Raw genomic sequence first — 17935 nt, forward strand, 5'->3', positions numbered from 1 at the left:
CAACATTTGCATTTTTTCAATTATAAATAAAAAATTAATTAATTAAGAAACACTTGCATTTGGTTCTACTGTAGAAGTGTACCATCATTTGTTTAACCAATATTCCACAGATTGACTTGTAGATTACTTCAGAGGTCTTAATATTAAATGTTCCAGTAAATATCCTCAGGCATGTGTTTTTGAAGAACAGGGCTAGTGTATCAACAGGAGATTGTTTTATAGGTCTTTATAAAATTAAACTGTTTTCACTGGTATAAAAATTTAATAATTGTCAAATAAAATGTTGCTCTTTTAAAGTTTCTTCTCATTATCAAATGACGCTTTTTTTTTTGTCTTGGTCTTCTATAAACCTGCCCTTAAGCTGTGACAAAATTAATTTTAAAAAATCGATGTTGGTCCATGGGATCCATAAATTCTTTTTATAGATCGTTTAACAGAATTCTGTGTCGTGGGTGAGGCTCCAGGCTGGTGCGTAGCGGTGCGCTCCTGGGTCTGTGAGTGGGCATTCCTCAGAATCCCCGCAGCCTGACCTGCTGCCCTTTGCTGGTTTCACTTGAAGCTATTATTCCAATTGGCTCACTCTTGGCTGACATCTGGAGGCGTTTTATAACAGACTGTTTTCATAACTCCACAAAAAGGTTCTCAGGATTAATACTTGTTTATTTTCATTTTCCATTGGACCTTAAATTAGCTAGCAGCCAATACTGGCACAACCCCTTACTGGAAGCCATTTTACCTAAGTGGAGGGGATGGCAAATCCATCCAACCTTGGGTTTTCTGTTGCTTTAAAACCTCTTGCCAACCAACTATTCCAGAGTGGCTGTCAAATCAACCAATAGCAAAATATTTGGGAGTATTTGTCAGTTAGCTGGGGTAGAAGCAGCCAGATGTGTGGATACGTCATACAGTTACCTTCCCCGTGTAAGTTGGGGCCAGGGGTACCCATGGACATGTGTGCATGTACAACACAGGTGCATGTACAGCCAAGCATACAGGTGCCAAGATATTTTATTGGGATATTATGTGTTTTCTTCTCTCTGTTGTAGGTATTTTTTTTCCTCTCCCACCTGAAGATTTTTTCTTTGCTTTTTGAGATTGTACTTTCAAAGACATTCAAGACACCCAGATTTTAAATTCAGGGTGTTAATCCAGGGTTTTGTTTTTGAAGACCTGGGATCATCGAAGAGATTAAGTTAGATTTTCCTAGAGGAAAGAGGCAAGTGACTGCCTTTGAATTTAAGGATTGTGTGTATACGTGTGTGTGTGTCTGTGTGGTGGAGGAGGGGGTTGTTTGCCCTTTAACATTTGTTCTTTTAAGGTTTCTTCTCATTATCAAGTGACACTCTTTTTTTTTGTTCTATAAACTTACCACTGAGCTGTGATAAAATTGATCATTTAAAAAAATATGTGTTGATCTGTTGTGATCTATAAATTATTTTCTTATAGATTATCATGGGCACAGCTCAAGGCTAGTGGTACAAAAGCACCCCTTCCCAGCAAATTAAAAAGCCTGTTATTTTTGCAAAAGCATTAGAAGCTTTCAACAATGTTGTCAAGAGCCTTTCTTAACTCTTTGGTGACTGGTGTGAGTCAGTCACAGGTGGAAAGTGTGATGTGATCAGACAGGCCGTGACATTTCTTGTGAACTCATGAAATCCTGCATCTTTTCCACATGTGCAATTTTGTTTTTGAAATTAATTTTTATTATCTTCACATTGTGTTGGATGAACAGAGGATTATAATTATTCCCTGCCCCAGGGGAGAGTATTGCAAAGGTACATAGGGCATGAACGTGGGGAGGGCAAGAAGCGTGCCCAAAGCGTGCTATAGCACAGTGTGTGTTCCACTCCTCATATAGCAATGAACTGGTGAAGGAGTTAAAATCTTAATGATTTCCAAATGATCAACAGTTTTTAAAAACATAAATATGCAGCATGAGAGCCTACATTTGTACAAGTGTATGGTTGTGTGTGTGTGTGTGTGTGTATGAACATACTTGCATGTATGTGCTCACAAATGGGGAGGAAGCACAAGAGGCAAAAGGCAATGGTTTGTTTCCTTTTTGAATTTAGGAGGTATGTTCAAGACAAGGAATTTCTTTTCCTATCTTCATCAGACTACTGGAAAATGGAATAAAAATACAAACCATAAACTTCAGGCACTCAAGTTTCTGAGTTAAGAGTAGCATTCAAATGTTATTCCAAACCTCTATGGTCATAAGATTTCTATATTTTAAGTTGGGTGGTACAATACTAGCTCTAAGTAGGCGGTAAAAGTTAAGGAAATGTATTGTAATTTCTAGAACAATCACTCCAAATGTAATGCAATGAGGTATTGCTAAAAAGCCAACAGAAACATTAAAGTGGAATTCCAGACACTTCAAATAAACAGTAAGGAAAGCTGAGGATAATTCATTTAAAGTGTCTAGGGGCAGATAACAGGCCTTAAATGAATGGTTAAAGAAAAGTCAGCAGAAGAGAAAAGCAAAACAAAAACAAAAAGAAAGCACTCTGTATTTCCTCTCCTAAACATTTTTTAAAAAGCAGCTTGCAGGATATAGAGAAAATTCTTTTGGAAGAACACTTGCTTAAGTAAGGTACCTAAATATCTTACCTAAATAAGATATTTTCGAACAACAAATACTCATACTTTTAAAGAAATACAACCACAAGCTCTGCAACTTAGAGATCAAAAAATGAGAGGCAAGGAGAATTGATACATGGAGAGGAACAAGTATAGCACCTCAGGACTACTGAGTTTATTAGAATTGATGTTGTCAAAAATGGAACTGTCATATGGATGAGATTTTAGAAATTATACAGTATGCAAAGGTTAGAGGGGGATTTGAATACTATGGTAAGTACAAGCAACAGGCAAATGTGTTCCAGTGCACCACTGATGCACTTCAAATGGAGAAAAGAGCACTTTGGAACAAAAAAATTATAGTTAGAAAGGATTTTTAAAATAGTTTAAAAAAACTTTCCGGAAATGACAAAAGATCTGAATTATTAGATAAGAGTGCTTATCATGTCTTAGGAAAAAGAAAGTAACCATTCACCAAGACATGTTCCATGGAAGCGACTATACTTCAAAAATGAATATAAATCCTGTCAGCACCAGAAAGAAGAAAATCATTTATAAGGGGAAAAAGATCATTCTTGCTCCAAATTATCCCAACAATATTTGGGGAGGAAAGACAAAAGGGAGTGAGAGAAAAAGATTGTGATCCAAGAATTCTGTATATTTGGGTTGCTAGTCATCTGAAAAAACAATGAAATAATTTTCCAACAAACAAGAAAAAAATTAATCCTTTGTAAGATACTCGTGTCCTTTCTTGCCATGCTAATATGGAAAACTTTGGATAAGCGTAGTGTATTAGTTAGGGTTCTCTAGAGGGACAGAACTAATGGAATAAATATAAAATTCAGCTTGTTTAGTTTCTCTGAACAATGCTGTAATAAGCATTGGTGCCTCATTTTATGGGCCCTAGAGGATACCTACATGTGATGATTAATGCTGAGTGTCAACTTGATTGGATTGAAGGATACAAAGTATTGATCCTGGGTGTGCCTGCCAGGGTGTTGCCAAAGGAAAGGGGAGTTTATTAAGTATTAACTCACACGATCGCAAGGTCCCACAATAGGCCATCTGCAGGCTGAGGAGCAAGGAGAACCAGTCCCAGTTCCAAAACTGAAGAAATTGGAATCTGATATTTGAGGGCAGGAAGCATCCAGCACGGGAGAAAGATGTAGGCTAGGAGGCTAGGCCAGTCTCTCGTTTTCACATTTTTTTCTGCCTGCTTATATTCTAGCCTCGCTGGCAGCTGATTAGATTGTGCCCACCCAGATTATGGGTGTGTCTGCCTTTCCCAGCCCACTGACTCAAATGTTAATCTCCTTTGGCAACATCCTCACAGACACACCTAAGATCAATACTTTGTATCCTTCAATCCAATCAAATTGACACTTAGTATTAACCATCACATGTAGGTATCCTCTAGGGCCTGTAAAATGATGCACCATGGATAACGATCTTTGGACAAAAATGCTTATTACAGCATTGTTCAGAGAAACTAAACAAACTGAACACTTTTCAGTAAGGGAACTGTTAAATAGGTTCTGTTCATCCATAGCATAAACTATAATGCAGTGGATAAAAAGAGGAGAGAGAGAAAGAGAGAAGTAGCAGGATTTCCTTCTGATATTGTTGAGTGGGAAAAGTAAAATGAAGAAAGCACATACAACATACTACCATCCACTCATAAGTATTACATATTGTATATATGTACATACACATATACAAAGATGAATGGACATTTGTATATAATTGTGAGAGCAGGGGGCAATATGGAAATCAGCACAATTTGTTATCAGCATGGATGGCTGGAGTGTGGTGAGGTGGGCTTAGAGGGTGATGTGGGTGCAGGGAGGAAGGATGAAATAAAAGGGAGAGAAAAGGAAATAGGAGAAAAAAAGGACTGCAAAGAGAAATAAACAGTATGTTTTATGTATTCATGTAAAGATAGATATGCATGCTTGTAAGAAGACATGAACAGGACATTACATATATTTTTCATTGAAATATATATATAGATTTTTCTATTAACTTTTAGCATGTTAATGTTTTGCCAATTTGCTTCAGAATTTTTAAGAACAATAATGTCAAGCTCAAAAGGCCTTACCCCTTCATTCCTTCCTGCTCCTCAGCAGCACTGCTTTTCCTTAAGTTGGTATAATTCATTAACAGTATTATTGTATAATTTTACTACATTTGGATATATCCATATACAAATGGAATCATATTTCACATATATTTTGCTTCTTGATTTTTACATTTGGCCTTGTGTTTTTGATATTTATCCCTGTAGATACATATAGGTCTAATTTGTGTCTTCTGTTGCATGATATTCCATTGTATGAATAAGCTACAACTTACACATGCTTTTCCTGACTGACAGCTATGTTGTGTACATTTTTTTCTTGTTATAAACAATGGCAAAAATCAATGTCTTTGTACATGTTACTGTATATATATGTGTGTGGGAATTTCTCTAGGGTACAGGCACACATGCATGTTTGCACATGCCCATATACATTATATGTTATGCTATGCATACGCACATTTTTATGTGCACAGTATAAGCATGTGCAGATGCACATGTATATGCTGCGTACACATGCACATTCATATGTGTACATGTATACATGTGTGTTTCACAGGTACATATCATGTAACATGGACTAACTGAAGATGCATATATCTTGTGAAACAGCACTTACCATCATAGGAATAGAATGTATCACACCCACATGCACACACACCTGCCTAGGAAGGCAATTGCTGCATGATACGAGACATACATCTTCAACTTTGCTGGTGGCTGTTGCCACGTGACTATTCTATTGATTGTACCACTTGCTGCGCCCACAAGCAGTGTGTACTCTGCTATACCCCACATGACACTGGTACTTTTGGACTTAACAAAAAATTTCTAAGCAATCCAATGGATAATAAAACTTGTATAAATATCCACTGTACATGTTAAAATATATTAAAAATATCTGAAAGTAGTATTCTTGACTCGAAGACTATGTGCACTTCCAATTTTGATTGAAAAATGGATATTTTGTAGGTCAAAAAGGATGAAATATTGGCAATGACATGGAATTCAACCTATTGCCAAGTGGTGCTCCCATTGTGCAGCTGTGGTCATTTTCTTTTTCACAGCTTTGCTGATTCTGAACATTTGGTTTTATGTATTGTTTGCTTATACTTTCTTATATTTTACATTAATTTGATCATTATCTTTATCTTCTTACTTTCTTAACTACTTGAAAAAAATTCTTTATGCATTGTGAATACTTATTCGTTGCCATGTGTCTTGTTAGTATATTCTCCCAGCTTTTACATTGTTGTTTGATTTTCATCATGTGGTTTTGCAGAACTATGCATATCTTACATAGTAAAATTTGTTCATCACTTCCTTGATGATTAATTAATTCTGGGCATGTGTAGAAAGCCTTTATTTATCCCAATATTATAAAAATACATTATCTTCTGGTACTTTTGTGACTTCATTTATTATGTTTAAATATTTGCCACAACTGCCAATAAATTTGGTATGACGACTTAGGTAGAAGACTACATTCCTTCTCCTTCCCCTGCCCTGCCCTCCAATTGAGCCTTTTTTTTTTTGCGGCATTGCTTGCTTATGGCGCTGAAATGTTACATTTATAAAATCCAATACTTCCATTTATTTTTGGTTGTGTTTCTGGATTCTGTTCTGTTCTATTTCTTTGATTATTTCTGCACTGGAATCACTGGATTTTAATCATTCTAGCCTTTAACATCTGACTGAGCCAAACTTGCTACCTAACCCCCCTATTTATTTTTCTGATTTATAAAAAAAATCACTAAGTTTCTAAAAAGGAACATGTTTGGAATGTTTTGTGATTGCATTAAATTATTTATCACTACATGATATATTCTGAGAGTTCCTCTTCCAGACAAAAGTACATCTTTCACTTTACTTCAGTCTTCTTGTTTGTCTCTCAAGAGAGTGGGTGAGTCCTTGCTAAGCAAAACAAAACAAGACCCAGAAACTATAAGGGAAAAGACTCATGCATATGAGTACATAAAAATAAAACTAAAATTCACCAATGAAAAATATGGCAGAAGTTAAATTTAAAAAAAGGTCAAACAGGAAAAAAACTTGCCAAACAAGTCAGAAAAAGAACATGTCACTATTGTAAAGCCAGGGATTACAAATCTATCACCAAAATGCCACTCAGTGGAAAAATTGACAACACACATGGCAGTCCACAGAGAAAGAAGAGACTAAATAATAAAGAGACAGCATAGGACTGCTCACCACTGAGCCTGGAAAAAGGTAAACTGTCCCATATTAGCCAGTGTGGCAAGGTAGGGGGAGGGCCTCTGATGCTTTGGGAGAGCAACTTTGTGCAATGGCAAGTGTGTGGTATTACCTGTAAAGGCAAAAGACGGAACGTACCCAAATGCCAATCTAGAGGGACTTGGGAAAATGCATGATCATTCTTCTCTAAAATAAAATACAACGCAGTTTTGAAAAAGAATGAGTGAGTCTGAATGTGCTGAAATGTATTGTTATAGCAAAGAAACTTGGATTCAGAAGAGTAGGCACTGACTGCTCTAATTTGATATGAAAAGGATATGAACACAATGAACACAAGTGAATACATGGGCTTACATATGTGTAAGATGTCTGGAGGCCCAAAAAAACTATACATGATGGTTACCTCTCGCAAGGCATCTGGGGGTCTGGTTGTGAGGGAGATTTGCTATCATTTTAAAATATTTAGATTTTTTTAACACACGCTTGCCCTACTTTAAATAAAAGAGGATTGGATGACACCTTGAGAATGCATCTGATGTATGAAACATTCATGTTTGTTAAACAAATATAATAGGACATGTCTCTTGGAAATCAATTATGATTTGCAAAGTTGGCCCCCTAAGTTCCTAAGTTTTGTAAAAATTTGAATTCAATCCCATTATACTTTCAAATTTGGGGAGCAGGTGGTTAGCAATCCAGATGTGAGAGGAACTGCATGCCAGCAGTCACTTCCAGTTTTAAGGAGAGAGGCTGACTAACCTCGGTGAGAGGGCCCTTAACAGAGAATGGCGGATGTGGCTGGGGAGAGAAAGCCGCAGACACTGCTTACAGCTTTTCCTGTCACACAGGGACACTTGCTCAGCCTCTGCTCCTTTTCCTTCGGCCTCTTAGGGATGCACATTTTAAAATGATTCTCTGCTACTCTTCTGCACTGAGAATGACTTTTGTTTCTAACGTTTTTGGTATAAGATTTTCAATTATTTCCTCCGCCCTTTGTCTGACCCAGGTTGGAGTCTATTTCTCCTTCCTAGATCTTCCCACAGTTTTGGCTGTGAGGCCATTGTGGGAGTCCCACAGAAACAGGTTGCAGCCTAGTCACTGAGCAATTGCTCATATATCCTTTGTGAGTTCCGAGAATGCTGAGAGCTTTCCAGAGTAGTCTGGAGATAACATCCTGGACCTGTCCACGCTCACTTTTGAAACAAAGCAGATGTGCCATAATTAGTGGTTGGTTCCATATTTTTTGGAAGATGTAATTTTTTTTTCCTGAAAGAATGCACAGAACAGATGCATTCCACTGCAGCAGGCTGAGTGTTGTAACAGGAACATGCACAGGAGTTTATGGGAATGGAGGTGAAGGAGACTGGGAAGGGTGCAAAGGAGGAGGATGAATTCTCCAAGTGGAAAGTGATCCCAGAACAGAATTAGAGAAGGTGGAGGTATGACAGAGTGGAAAACAGCCTCTAATGGAATAGGCTGACTAGGTTAAAAAACACACACGTAAGAAGCTCCCAGGGGCCTCTGCACTAACAAGGGATCTTGAGGATATGAGAGTGATGGGGATGTTTTCCACTCCTTCCCTTCTGCTAAGTCACTCCCTTTGGGCACAGAGAGACCTGGCTCTAAGGTAGAGTTCCTACACTCACCAGGTGTGTGTCAATATGGAAATCTCTCCCTTTCTAGAGACCCCACTTCCTCATCAGCAAAATGTAAATATTTAGCACCAGTTTCACAAAATCTTGTGCCTGGCACATAGTAGTTGCTCAATAAATATAAGCTTCCATTATCTCTCATGAATTCCTTTAGTGTAAGTACTACTTGTTCATCCACTTGGCATTCAAAGTCTTCCGTGTTTTGAATCACTCATCACACAAACGTGACCTTCTAATATCTCTGAATGCTAGACTTTGACTTTAATAATAGAAATGACTAATAATATCTTAGCAAGACACTTCTAACTCAGAGTTAGATCCTTCTATCATATGCACCCTGTGATGCAGCTGGCCTAGGAGCACTATGGTCCCCAAGAGACAGATGCAGAAATGGAGGCCAAGGCCCAAGTGCCTTGAAAGGCCACTAAGTTAGTGGACCAGCTAGCCAGGACTCAACCCACTGACTCTCTTGCCTGAGGTGGCTACAGTCCTTGTCAGGCAGGTCATTAAACATCAAAATCACAGGGTTCTTCCTTTCCAAACGTTCTTACTTTTTTGCCTGTGGAAACCTATTCATTTTCTGGTTCCATCTTTTTTTTGTGTATGTAAGACTGGGTCTTGCGCTCTTACCCAGGCTGGAGTTCAGTGGTGTGATCTCAGCTCACTGCAACCTCGACCTCCTGGGCTCAAGTGATCCTCCCACTTCAGCCTCCTGAGTAGCTGGGAATACAGGCACACACCACCATGCCTGGCTAATTTTTTTTTCATTTTTTGTAGAGATAGGGTTTCTTCATGTTGGGCCCAGGCTGGTCTTGAACTCCTGGGCTCAAGCAATCCTCCTTCTTCAGCCTCTCAAAGTGCTGGGATTACAGGCATGAGCCACCCTATGCCCAGCCTAGGGTCCATCTTAAGACTTTTATATTTCAGAATTCTTCCAACACCAGTGTGATGGGTGTGTGTGTGTGTGCGTGTGTGTGTGTATATGTGTGTAGAGAGAGAACATGTGTGATCTGAATGTTCTGGCATTTGTGTAGACACCCTTTGGGGATTCTGGCTATGCCTATATAACAATTTCTCCTTTGTGGGAAGAAAGCAAGGGTAACAGGCTGTGACCGTGCTTTTTGTTTTTCAGCAAGGAAGAGCCAAGCACCGCATGACTCTTGTAGAAGATGGACTTTGCAGACTGCAAAAGGGGAAAGGAAAGGGGCGTGTGATGTTTGTAGGTGCCTTGGTAGAAAGTCCCTCTTTGCCTAGAAATTATTTAGGCATCCTTTTATAATGCTTCTGGAAGAACAGAAAGAAAAATCTATTTCCTGAATGAGATAAGGATGCTTTTCATTGAGTGTCAGTATTGAACCAGCCCCAACTGAAATGAGAATTGTACTTGGATGTCACTGTGGACCCACCCCCTCAGTCCTAGTAAAACCAACACAAGGGGTTGGGATTCTCCCCGTGCCCTACTTGAAATGATTGCTGGTTCTTGGGTTGAGCTGGCGTTTGGTGGCCGGCACCCATCTGCTATTGCCCCTAGAGGAGGTGAGTATGGTTCTGGGTCCCTGGCTGCTTGGGGCAAGGACACTGAGGTTGAGATCCAGATGTTCCTTGTCACCAATGCTGTAGGAATTAAAGAGTCTTTACAGCCCCTTAGTCCCGACATTTTCATCTCCTTGAGCTGAAAATAATCAAATTGAGGCTGACAGGGGAGTCTCCCCAGGTTGCGGAGTTCCTGTGGGCGAGCCTCCTCCATCTGGGGGACACCTGCACACCTGCAAAGTGCTCTGACCTGGGGACGGTGACAGTGTTGTGGTGAGAGGGATCCAGACCTGCCCTTCAAGAGCCTGCCTTCTGTCTGGGGATCAGGTAGATGGCTTGCTGGGGAGGGCCACCGTCCTGGAGGCTGATAGGGTGGAGGGTCAGGAGAGGCCTCACAGGGAAGACTTATGCTACAGAGGGGTCATTTTCCTCAGGACTTAATAGGACTAAAACTCCTAAGCTAAGTTTTAAAGTAAGGCTGGGTGCAGTGGCTCACGCCTGTAATCCCAGAACTTTGGGAGGCCGAGGTGGGAGGATCGCTTGAGCCCAGGAGTTCGAGACCAGCCTGGGCAACACGGCGAGATCCTGAAAGTTAGGAAAGTTAGGCTGAGAGGGTCGACGCCCAGCCTGCCTGGTGCTCAGGACACCCCTGAGCCCTGAATGGGGCTGTCTGGGGCCAGGGGGAGGGTCTGGAGTGAGCGGCAGTAGATGAGCTGGGGCCAAGGTGAGCCCAGACCTTCGTGGGTGCCTCTCTCTGGACCTGGCCCCCCTATGGCAGTGATTTCTGGTGCCTAGAGGGGCAGGGCTGGAAGCACAGAGAGGTGCGGTGGGGGACCGCACCCCTTGTCGGCGTCAGGTGTGGGGTGCAGGAGGCCTTTGCTAAAGGCCCCTCGCAATGCACCGACAATTTCACAGCGTTTATGATTTATAGCTGGGGAAAGTGAGTGGGAGTGGTCACCAAAGAGTAGATTAATGATTCCATTATCACACATCTTAGGTTTTTAGCTTTCTGGAAACGAATGTTCTTTCCTTTAAAACATGATGGCTGGCCTTCTCTGTGAACGGCGGGCCTCCGAGCGTTTCCTCTGGAGCTGGTTTCTGGTGCTGGTGCACCTGTGAGACGGGCGGAGGGGCTCTGCGGCTGATCTGGAGCTTCCAGAAGCAGCCCTGTGTGTTTTTCCATTGGATGTGACATTCCATAACTAAGGGATTAGTGGACCCTTTATTGTTGTCAGTCTTCCTAAAATGATGAGAGGAATTCCTCGCAGACTCTCTAGAAGATGCTTTAGAATAAGCTAGAGAGATTTTAAAAAATAATCTTGATGAGGCTTTACAAAAAGAAAGATCGATGGTCAGGGCTTACGTACCATGTAAATTGACACTTGAGACAAGTTAGCTGACAGCCATACTTATTCAAAGATGAATAAAGAGAAAAAGAAAATACACTGTGTGTCCTGGGAAGAGCTTCTGGGGCTTAATGGAAATTAGGAATTACCCTGATAACTAGAGGAAGGTTCACTGATAAGATTAGAAAAGAAAATTTCAGAGGAAAAAAGAATAACTTATCTTTGGAAAAACACAAGAAACCGTGAATAAAATGCATTAAAAAATCCTATAAGTACTGTGGCACTAAAATTTTAGTTAGAAAATTAGCAGAGCAGTGTGCTGGTAAAAAAAAATTAATTAGTGATTAATTACATACTTCTAACTTAATCTAAATTTAATTTCTAATTAAAATTAGGAAAAAAATGCCCACAAATATATCAAGCTAATTTTAGCCTCCTGTCTATCAGAGAGCATGCACAGGGCTTTGAAGTAAACAAATTCTGCTTGCAGCCAACTTATCGTGTAAATTTGAATTCAAGAAAATAATATTTGCATGCATGCAGGAGCCTGGATAGTTTTTTGTCTCCAAGCTCTCCCTGAAGCTTTCATAACTATCTAATGAATGCATCAAGGAAATGTCAGAGAAGCCGTGGTGAAGGTTCAGTGATGTAAGTGAATAATCAGAGTGTCCCCGAGCCTCCTTTCAGCCCCCCCTCTCCTAAATCTACTAATTTACCTCCTCCAAGGCTCTTATGTCCACCTCCACCCCCTCCCCGACCCCAAATCCAAGCTACAACCTGCTAGATTTTTGAGACTTCTGACTATTCTCCAAGGTCTTTCTTGGACTTCTGTTGGGGAAAAGAAAATTACCACACAGGCGTGAGCCTCTGGGGCTCCCCTTCCAGCCCTGGGGTGGGAGCTCCCCTCCAGGTCTTGTTTATCCTTGGTGCTTCTGCCATCTCCAGTGCTCTCCCTGACCCCTGTCCCCTCCCTCCACAGCAGCCATTTCCCTGGGGAAACCTCTCTGCCCACGCACAGCCCATGCCAGTCTCCACTCTTCCAGCAGCTGGCACTGGGCCAAGTGGTCATGCATCTGAACCATGGCCATCCCCCTCATCTGTCCCTGGGCATGGGGAGTGGTCTGCTCATCATCCTAGCCTTAATGTAGCCCTTGGCCAGTATGTAGTACCTGTTCAGCGGTGTTTGTTGAAGGAATGAATGAATCCTGCAGTGCTGTGTTGCAGTTGTCCACAGGCTTCCCAGGACTCCACCCCACTGGGCCTGCGTTTTGCTGTTCCTTGAGTTCTCTGCATGGATTGAGTGTGCACCGATGCTGTGGGACACGCCAGCCACACTGAGGTCTGGCGGGCAGTTTGGGGATGAGCAGGTCCCATCTTGACCTCATCCTTCAGTTGGAGGGCCACCAGCCACATGAAGTTTTCTGTAAAATCCCGGGGTTGGGGTGGGGAAGTTCCGATTTCTTTCCTGCTCCCTTGGAGCTTTGTGCAAAGCCTCAGTGAGACTGCTCACTGAATTGTATATATTTTAATGTTAATTCGTGCCTCATTTTACTGCCCCCTGCTTGCACTGCCCTTCACAGACATGTGCAGACACCGAGGGGATGCAGAGAGGGCTGCAGCGGCCTTTCTGGAGACAGAGACAGCAGCTGAGGCTGAAGGCCGGCCGGGGCAGCAGAGTGGGGCTCTAAACTGCCTCTGCAGAGTCACCCCATGTTCAGCCTGCAGGGCAGGGAGGCTGCAGAACATTCTTTTCCAGGAGGGACGCAGGTTTATTGACCTTCAGGTTCCTGGAACTCTGTGATAGATCCCACAGGCTGGAAAGTGTGGTGACTTGCCCTCAGGGGGCTTCCAACTTAGAGAGAATGGGGAGGAGGAGAGGATCCCTTTTGCTCTAGAAGGCTGTTAAAATTTCTGTCAAATGCTCTGGTAGAGGCAGATTCAGAGGTCCAGGAGCACAGAGAGGAGGAATATTTTACCTTTCACTATAAGGGCTGGAGCTGGGGAGGCTTTGTGGAGGACATGACATAAGGCCAAGAAAGAGAGAAGATGAGAACAGACAAAGGCCCCAGCAAAGGTGGAAGAGCCAGGGAGTAGTCCTATGTTGGGAGCACAGTGTCCCAGAGAGTGGCAGGAGGTAACTCCGGGTTGTGGCAGATAAGCTGGGGCCTTCAGTGCTGGCCTAAGGAGGCTGAACTTTCTCCTGTGAGTAAGAGAGGAACAGGTGAAGATATTCTACCTGACGGTGGAGTAATGGCTGCATGAAAGAGAGGAGACCTGCGGAGAACCATGGTGAGTTCATGCGCGAGGGTGGTTGAGGGCAGGATCTTAGGTCAGGAAAGAGCTTTGGGGAGCAGAGCGAAGGCTCCCCCTCACTCCAGAGTGAATGACTTGGGAGGAGGAGGAGGAGGCTATGCTGAGCAGATGCTGCAGTCTGAGCTCAGCCCCTCCCCGTGCCAAAAGACAAATGAAACTTTTATGACTTCATCTTACTCAGAGACTCTGAATCTTTCAGTAGTAGTAGACACAATTTTTCCCCCGTCTGTCCCTGTGCCTTTTGTACAGATGCAAAAACATGAATCCAATTCATGCTCAAGAAAGGTTTGTTCAAGGAGCAGACAGATCCTATAACTTGCAAAATTGATGAGTTTGGGCTAACATCACTGGATTGCTGCTCTGAGAGTTCTAGAAATGCTATAAAAAGATAGCTTAGAAAAGTGGTGGAAACATAGGCTCTGGAGCCAGCCTTGCCTGAGTTCAATTCCCAGCTCTACCACTTAGCAACTGTGTGACCTTGGGCAGTTACTCAGCCTCTGAGTACTTCAGCTCTTTCGTGTGTACAGAGCAACATAATAGTATCTGTCTCCTACAGTTGGTTCAGTGATTAGAGCTGGGCCTAATCAGCACTGTGTATAGAAGTTGGTTTTTACTTTCGTTTGCTATTGCTGCAGAATTCAAGTGGTTCAATATTGATAAAACCAAGGTAACAAAGAGGAGTTGAAAAGAAAATAATTTAATCATAAATCCAGGCAAAAAGCTTGTATATAAAATTAAACATGAAAAAAAGTCTGGGCTAGTAAAAACAGAGTTTCTGGCAGAAGCATTCTTTTCCATTGTAAATACCACGGTTATTAAGTCCTTGTGTGATTTTTTGGCATCTTTTCATTTTTGGAGGATATTTTTAATAGTTTTGTTTCCTTCTGACTACCCTTACATGACTTCATAGTGCTATGTAGGGGAAATTATGGGAGTAGAGAGGCCTTAATATAGAATATTAAATGCATGGACTCAGAGTGTTTTAACAATGTTGTCACTGGAGTACTCAGAATGCTGTTTCTAGTGAGTTTTTGCCACACTTACAAGTTGTGACATTTTCCAAGAAAAATACTACATTTTAGAAAGTCATATGGAAGGAGTCATGATTTGGATTATATTTTACATTATATTATATGTGTCTTTTGTTTTTGTAACTTTATTTACTAACTCTGACTTTTATAATAAAGAAATTTTAGCACACAGTGAGAATATCTGGCATATTTGGAAGGCTGCATTTGGTAAGCCATTTTGGACTACTTAGAGCAGGGGTATGCAACCTATGGGCTGGTACCGGTCTGTGGCCTGTTAGGAACTGGGATGCTACAGCATGAGGTGAGTGGTGAGTGAGCATTGCTGCATGAGCTCTGCTTCCTGTCAGATCAGTAGTGGCATTAGATTCTCATAGGAGCAAGAACCCTACTGTGAACTGCACATATGAGGGTTCTAGGCTGCACGTTCTTTATAAGAATCTAACTAATGCCTGATGATCTGAGGTGGAACTGTTTCATCCTGACCCATACACCCTGCCCGTGGAAAAATTGTCTTCCATGAAACTGGTCCCTGGTGCCAAAAAGGTTAGGGACTGCTGGCTTAGTGTAATTGTGACATAAACAAAGAACATTATTCCTGTGATTTTATTTAAAATGTCTGGCTCTCATATCACTGTGAATATGGTCTATTCAGACTATGAAAGAGTTAAGGTTAACATGAGATTGAAAATTTACTTCATTATAAAAGTTGGCTATGTTTACCTGCTTTCTATGAAAAAACTCAAATTAACCAGATATATGATTCCAAATATCTAGGCAATGCCCTTAGGTATGCAAAAGTGGATTTTTATAATTGCCTTACGCTTGGTTGGAACTGTGTAGACACGTCTTTGCCTTGTCTACGATTCCACCCAGTGACAATGTTATTTATTTTATTTTATTTTTGAGACAGAGTCTCACTCTGTTATCCAGGCTGGAGTGCAGTGGCACGACCTTGGCTCACTGCAACCTCTGCCTCCCAGGTTCAAGCAATTCTTGTGCCTCAGCCTCCAAGTAGCTGGGATTACAGGTGAGCGCCACTGTGCCTGGCTACTCTTTGTATTTTTAGTAGTGGCAGGTTTTCACTATGTTGCCCAGGCTGGTCTCAAACTCCTGGACTCAAGTGATCTGCCCGCCTCAGCCTCCCAAAGTGCTGGGATTACAGTTGTGAGCCATGGTGCCTGGTCCCACTGTCAATTTTAAAGGGCTGTAAGTACTTTCGGGCAAGCACTATGCTGAAAGTTTTGTTCCAAATGCTACTGTTAATCTACTTTTCACCAATCTGATCTGCTCCATTAGCTTCAAAAGACACTTTTTTGTTTGTTTGGGTTTGCCTTTGATGGCCTTCTGCCTGCCACAAGCAATCCTCTAGAATATGGGCCTGTGCTTGGCTTTTCTACCCAAACATGAACAACCTTAAATTACTGGGCGACATTCATCGCCTCCTGCCAACTAGAGAGAGAGGCCTGTCCTGGTGAGAGTGGGACCTTGAGCTCCTCTCGGCCTTGCTTGGGCCTTGGTCCAGGAGGTTATGGGAATAAACTGGTTTAGAAGCTGACCTCATGGGTTCGCTATTCTTATGTAACACTTAGGAAGAGCAGAGACCCACGCGGTTCAGTCCCAGAGCAATGTTGTGGTCAAGAGAACACAGTCCAGCTACCAATAGTTATTTCAAAATAATTCAAGCTCTTTGTTTATATTTTTTTAAAAAAGAAAAAAGACAAAAAAAGGAAGGGGTGGCCGAGCTGGAAACCTGGCTTTAAGTCCCCTTTGTTTCCCTTCAGGGGGCCCCTCAGGTGGGCGCCTGCTTGGAAACCTCTCCACCCTTCCAAACACCCCTTTCCTACCTGAATGTTCATTTGCTGATCCAGATTCTGAATAAATGAAGTCGCACAGAATCTACCTGGCAGAAAGGAAACTGCCTGGAGGCCAGAGCTGAGGGGAGGCCCAGAGCAGAGCGGGAGCGTGACTCCGCAGTGAGCAGGGAGGGCAGGCTGGGGACGTTCACCACCCAGAGCGCCTCTGCTCCCGGCAGCCCTGAGACTCCAGGCTCCCCTGTTCTTCCCTCCCAGAGACCCTGCCGGTCCTCCCCGCGGGGCTCCCTCGCAGCTCGGGGAAAGGGTGGGCTGCGCCCTCAGGACCTTTCTCAGCAGCCACAGCAGCGCATCCCAGCACCTCCTCCAGGAGCCCCGCCATCTCCTGCCACCCGGACTTTCCCCACAGCGCAGCGTCCCCTAGTCCCTTCAGGGCTGGAACAGTGGTACCCGCAGACGGTGCAAAAGGGAAGTCCCTGTTGCCTTTCCATGCAAGCGGTAGGGCGCTTAGAGCTGCTGGGGGAGGAAAAGAAAGAAGAAGAAGAAATACAGTAAGTGTGATATGGGTACAAAGAAACCAACATGCAGCTTCCGTGTGCCTAGACAGGAGCCCCGGGACATGTGCACTGGGCCTGCGTCATCGCCTGCCTTCAGCGGGCTCCAGACCTTCCAGAGGCCCCCCTCACCACCCGCGGCCCTCCCGAGGCTCCCCTCATCCCCATCCACCTCCGAGGCCCTCCCGAGGCTCCCGGGCTCGCGCTCCTCTGAGTTGCCTGCAGCTGACTCCAGGTGCGGCCTGGGTCTAGTGTCTGGGGGGGTCGTTCCCAATGAAGGGGAAGAAGGCTTTTCGTGAGCATGTAAGGAGTACATCCTCATTTTGTCTTCTCAATCTGTTCACCCAGCGCCTGTGACCCGGACCCAGCGCGCGACTCACAGACCCCGGCTCTGGGCACCCCTGGTGAGTGCCTTCTGCCCCAGAGCTCCACACAGCACCAGCCTGCACGCTCCCCCAGGTTTAGTTCATTTGCTGCTGTCCTGACAGGTCAGTCGCTTGAGCATCCATGCTGCCAGGTGACAAACCCAGGCACGCAGAGATGTACATCCTTTAGCCAGGGTGACACGATGTGGAGCTGAATCCAAGTCCGGGAGTCTGGTGACCGTATCTGGGCTCTGACTGCACAGCCGTCTCACAGTGAAACAAATTGGGGACTGACCTTGTTCTGAGTGGCCTTAGGACGGTGCAGTGGCCTGCAGCCTCCTGTCCAGTCCCCACCATTGACAAGTGCATCGATGTCCCACAGCTGTGCCACTAGAGGCTGTTTGACTGTGGTAGTTTCACATGTATCTGCTTAGTCCTCTTTTGCCAGACTTTACG

General features: G+C 43.2%; 1 protein-coding gene across 1 annotated transcript; it reads right to left on the reverse strand.

Annotated features, from left to right (window-relative positions):
* Window positions 1-16223: 16223 nt before the first annotated feature.
* Window positions 16224-17623, reverse strand: LOC100985427 (uncharacterized). Its single transcript, XM_034931745.1, is given in 5 exon segments — window positions 16224-16652; window positions 16655-16870; window positions 16873-17077; window positions 17283-17371; window positions 17374-17623. Coding segments are annotated over 5 exon segments (972 nt in total). The 3' UTR covers window positions 16224-16440.
* Window positions 17624-17935: the final 312 nt, after the last annotated feature.

The sequence above is a fragment of the Pan paniscus genome, chromosome 8, assembly GCF_029289425.2.
Source record: "Pan paniscus chromosome 8, NHGRI_mPanPan1-v2.0_pri, whole genome shotgun sequence".
Classification (NCBI taxonomy): Eukaryota; Metazoa; Chordata; class Mammalia; order Primates; family Hominidae; genus Pan; species Pan paniscus.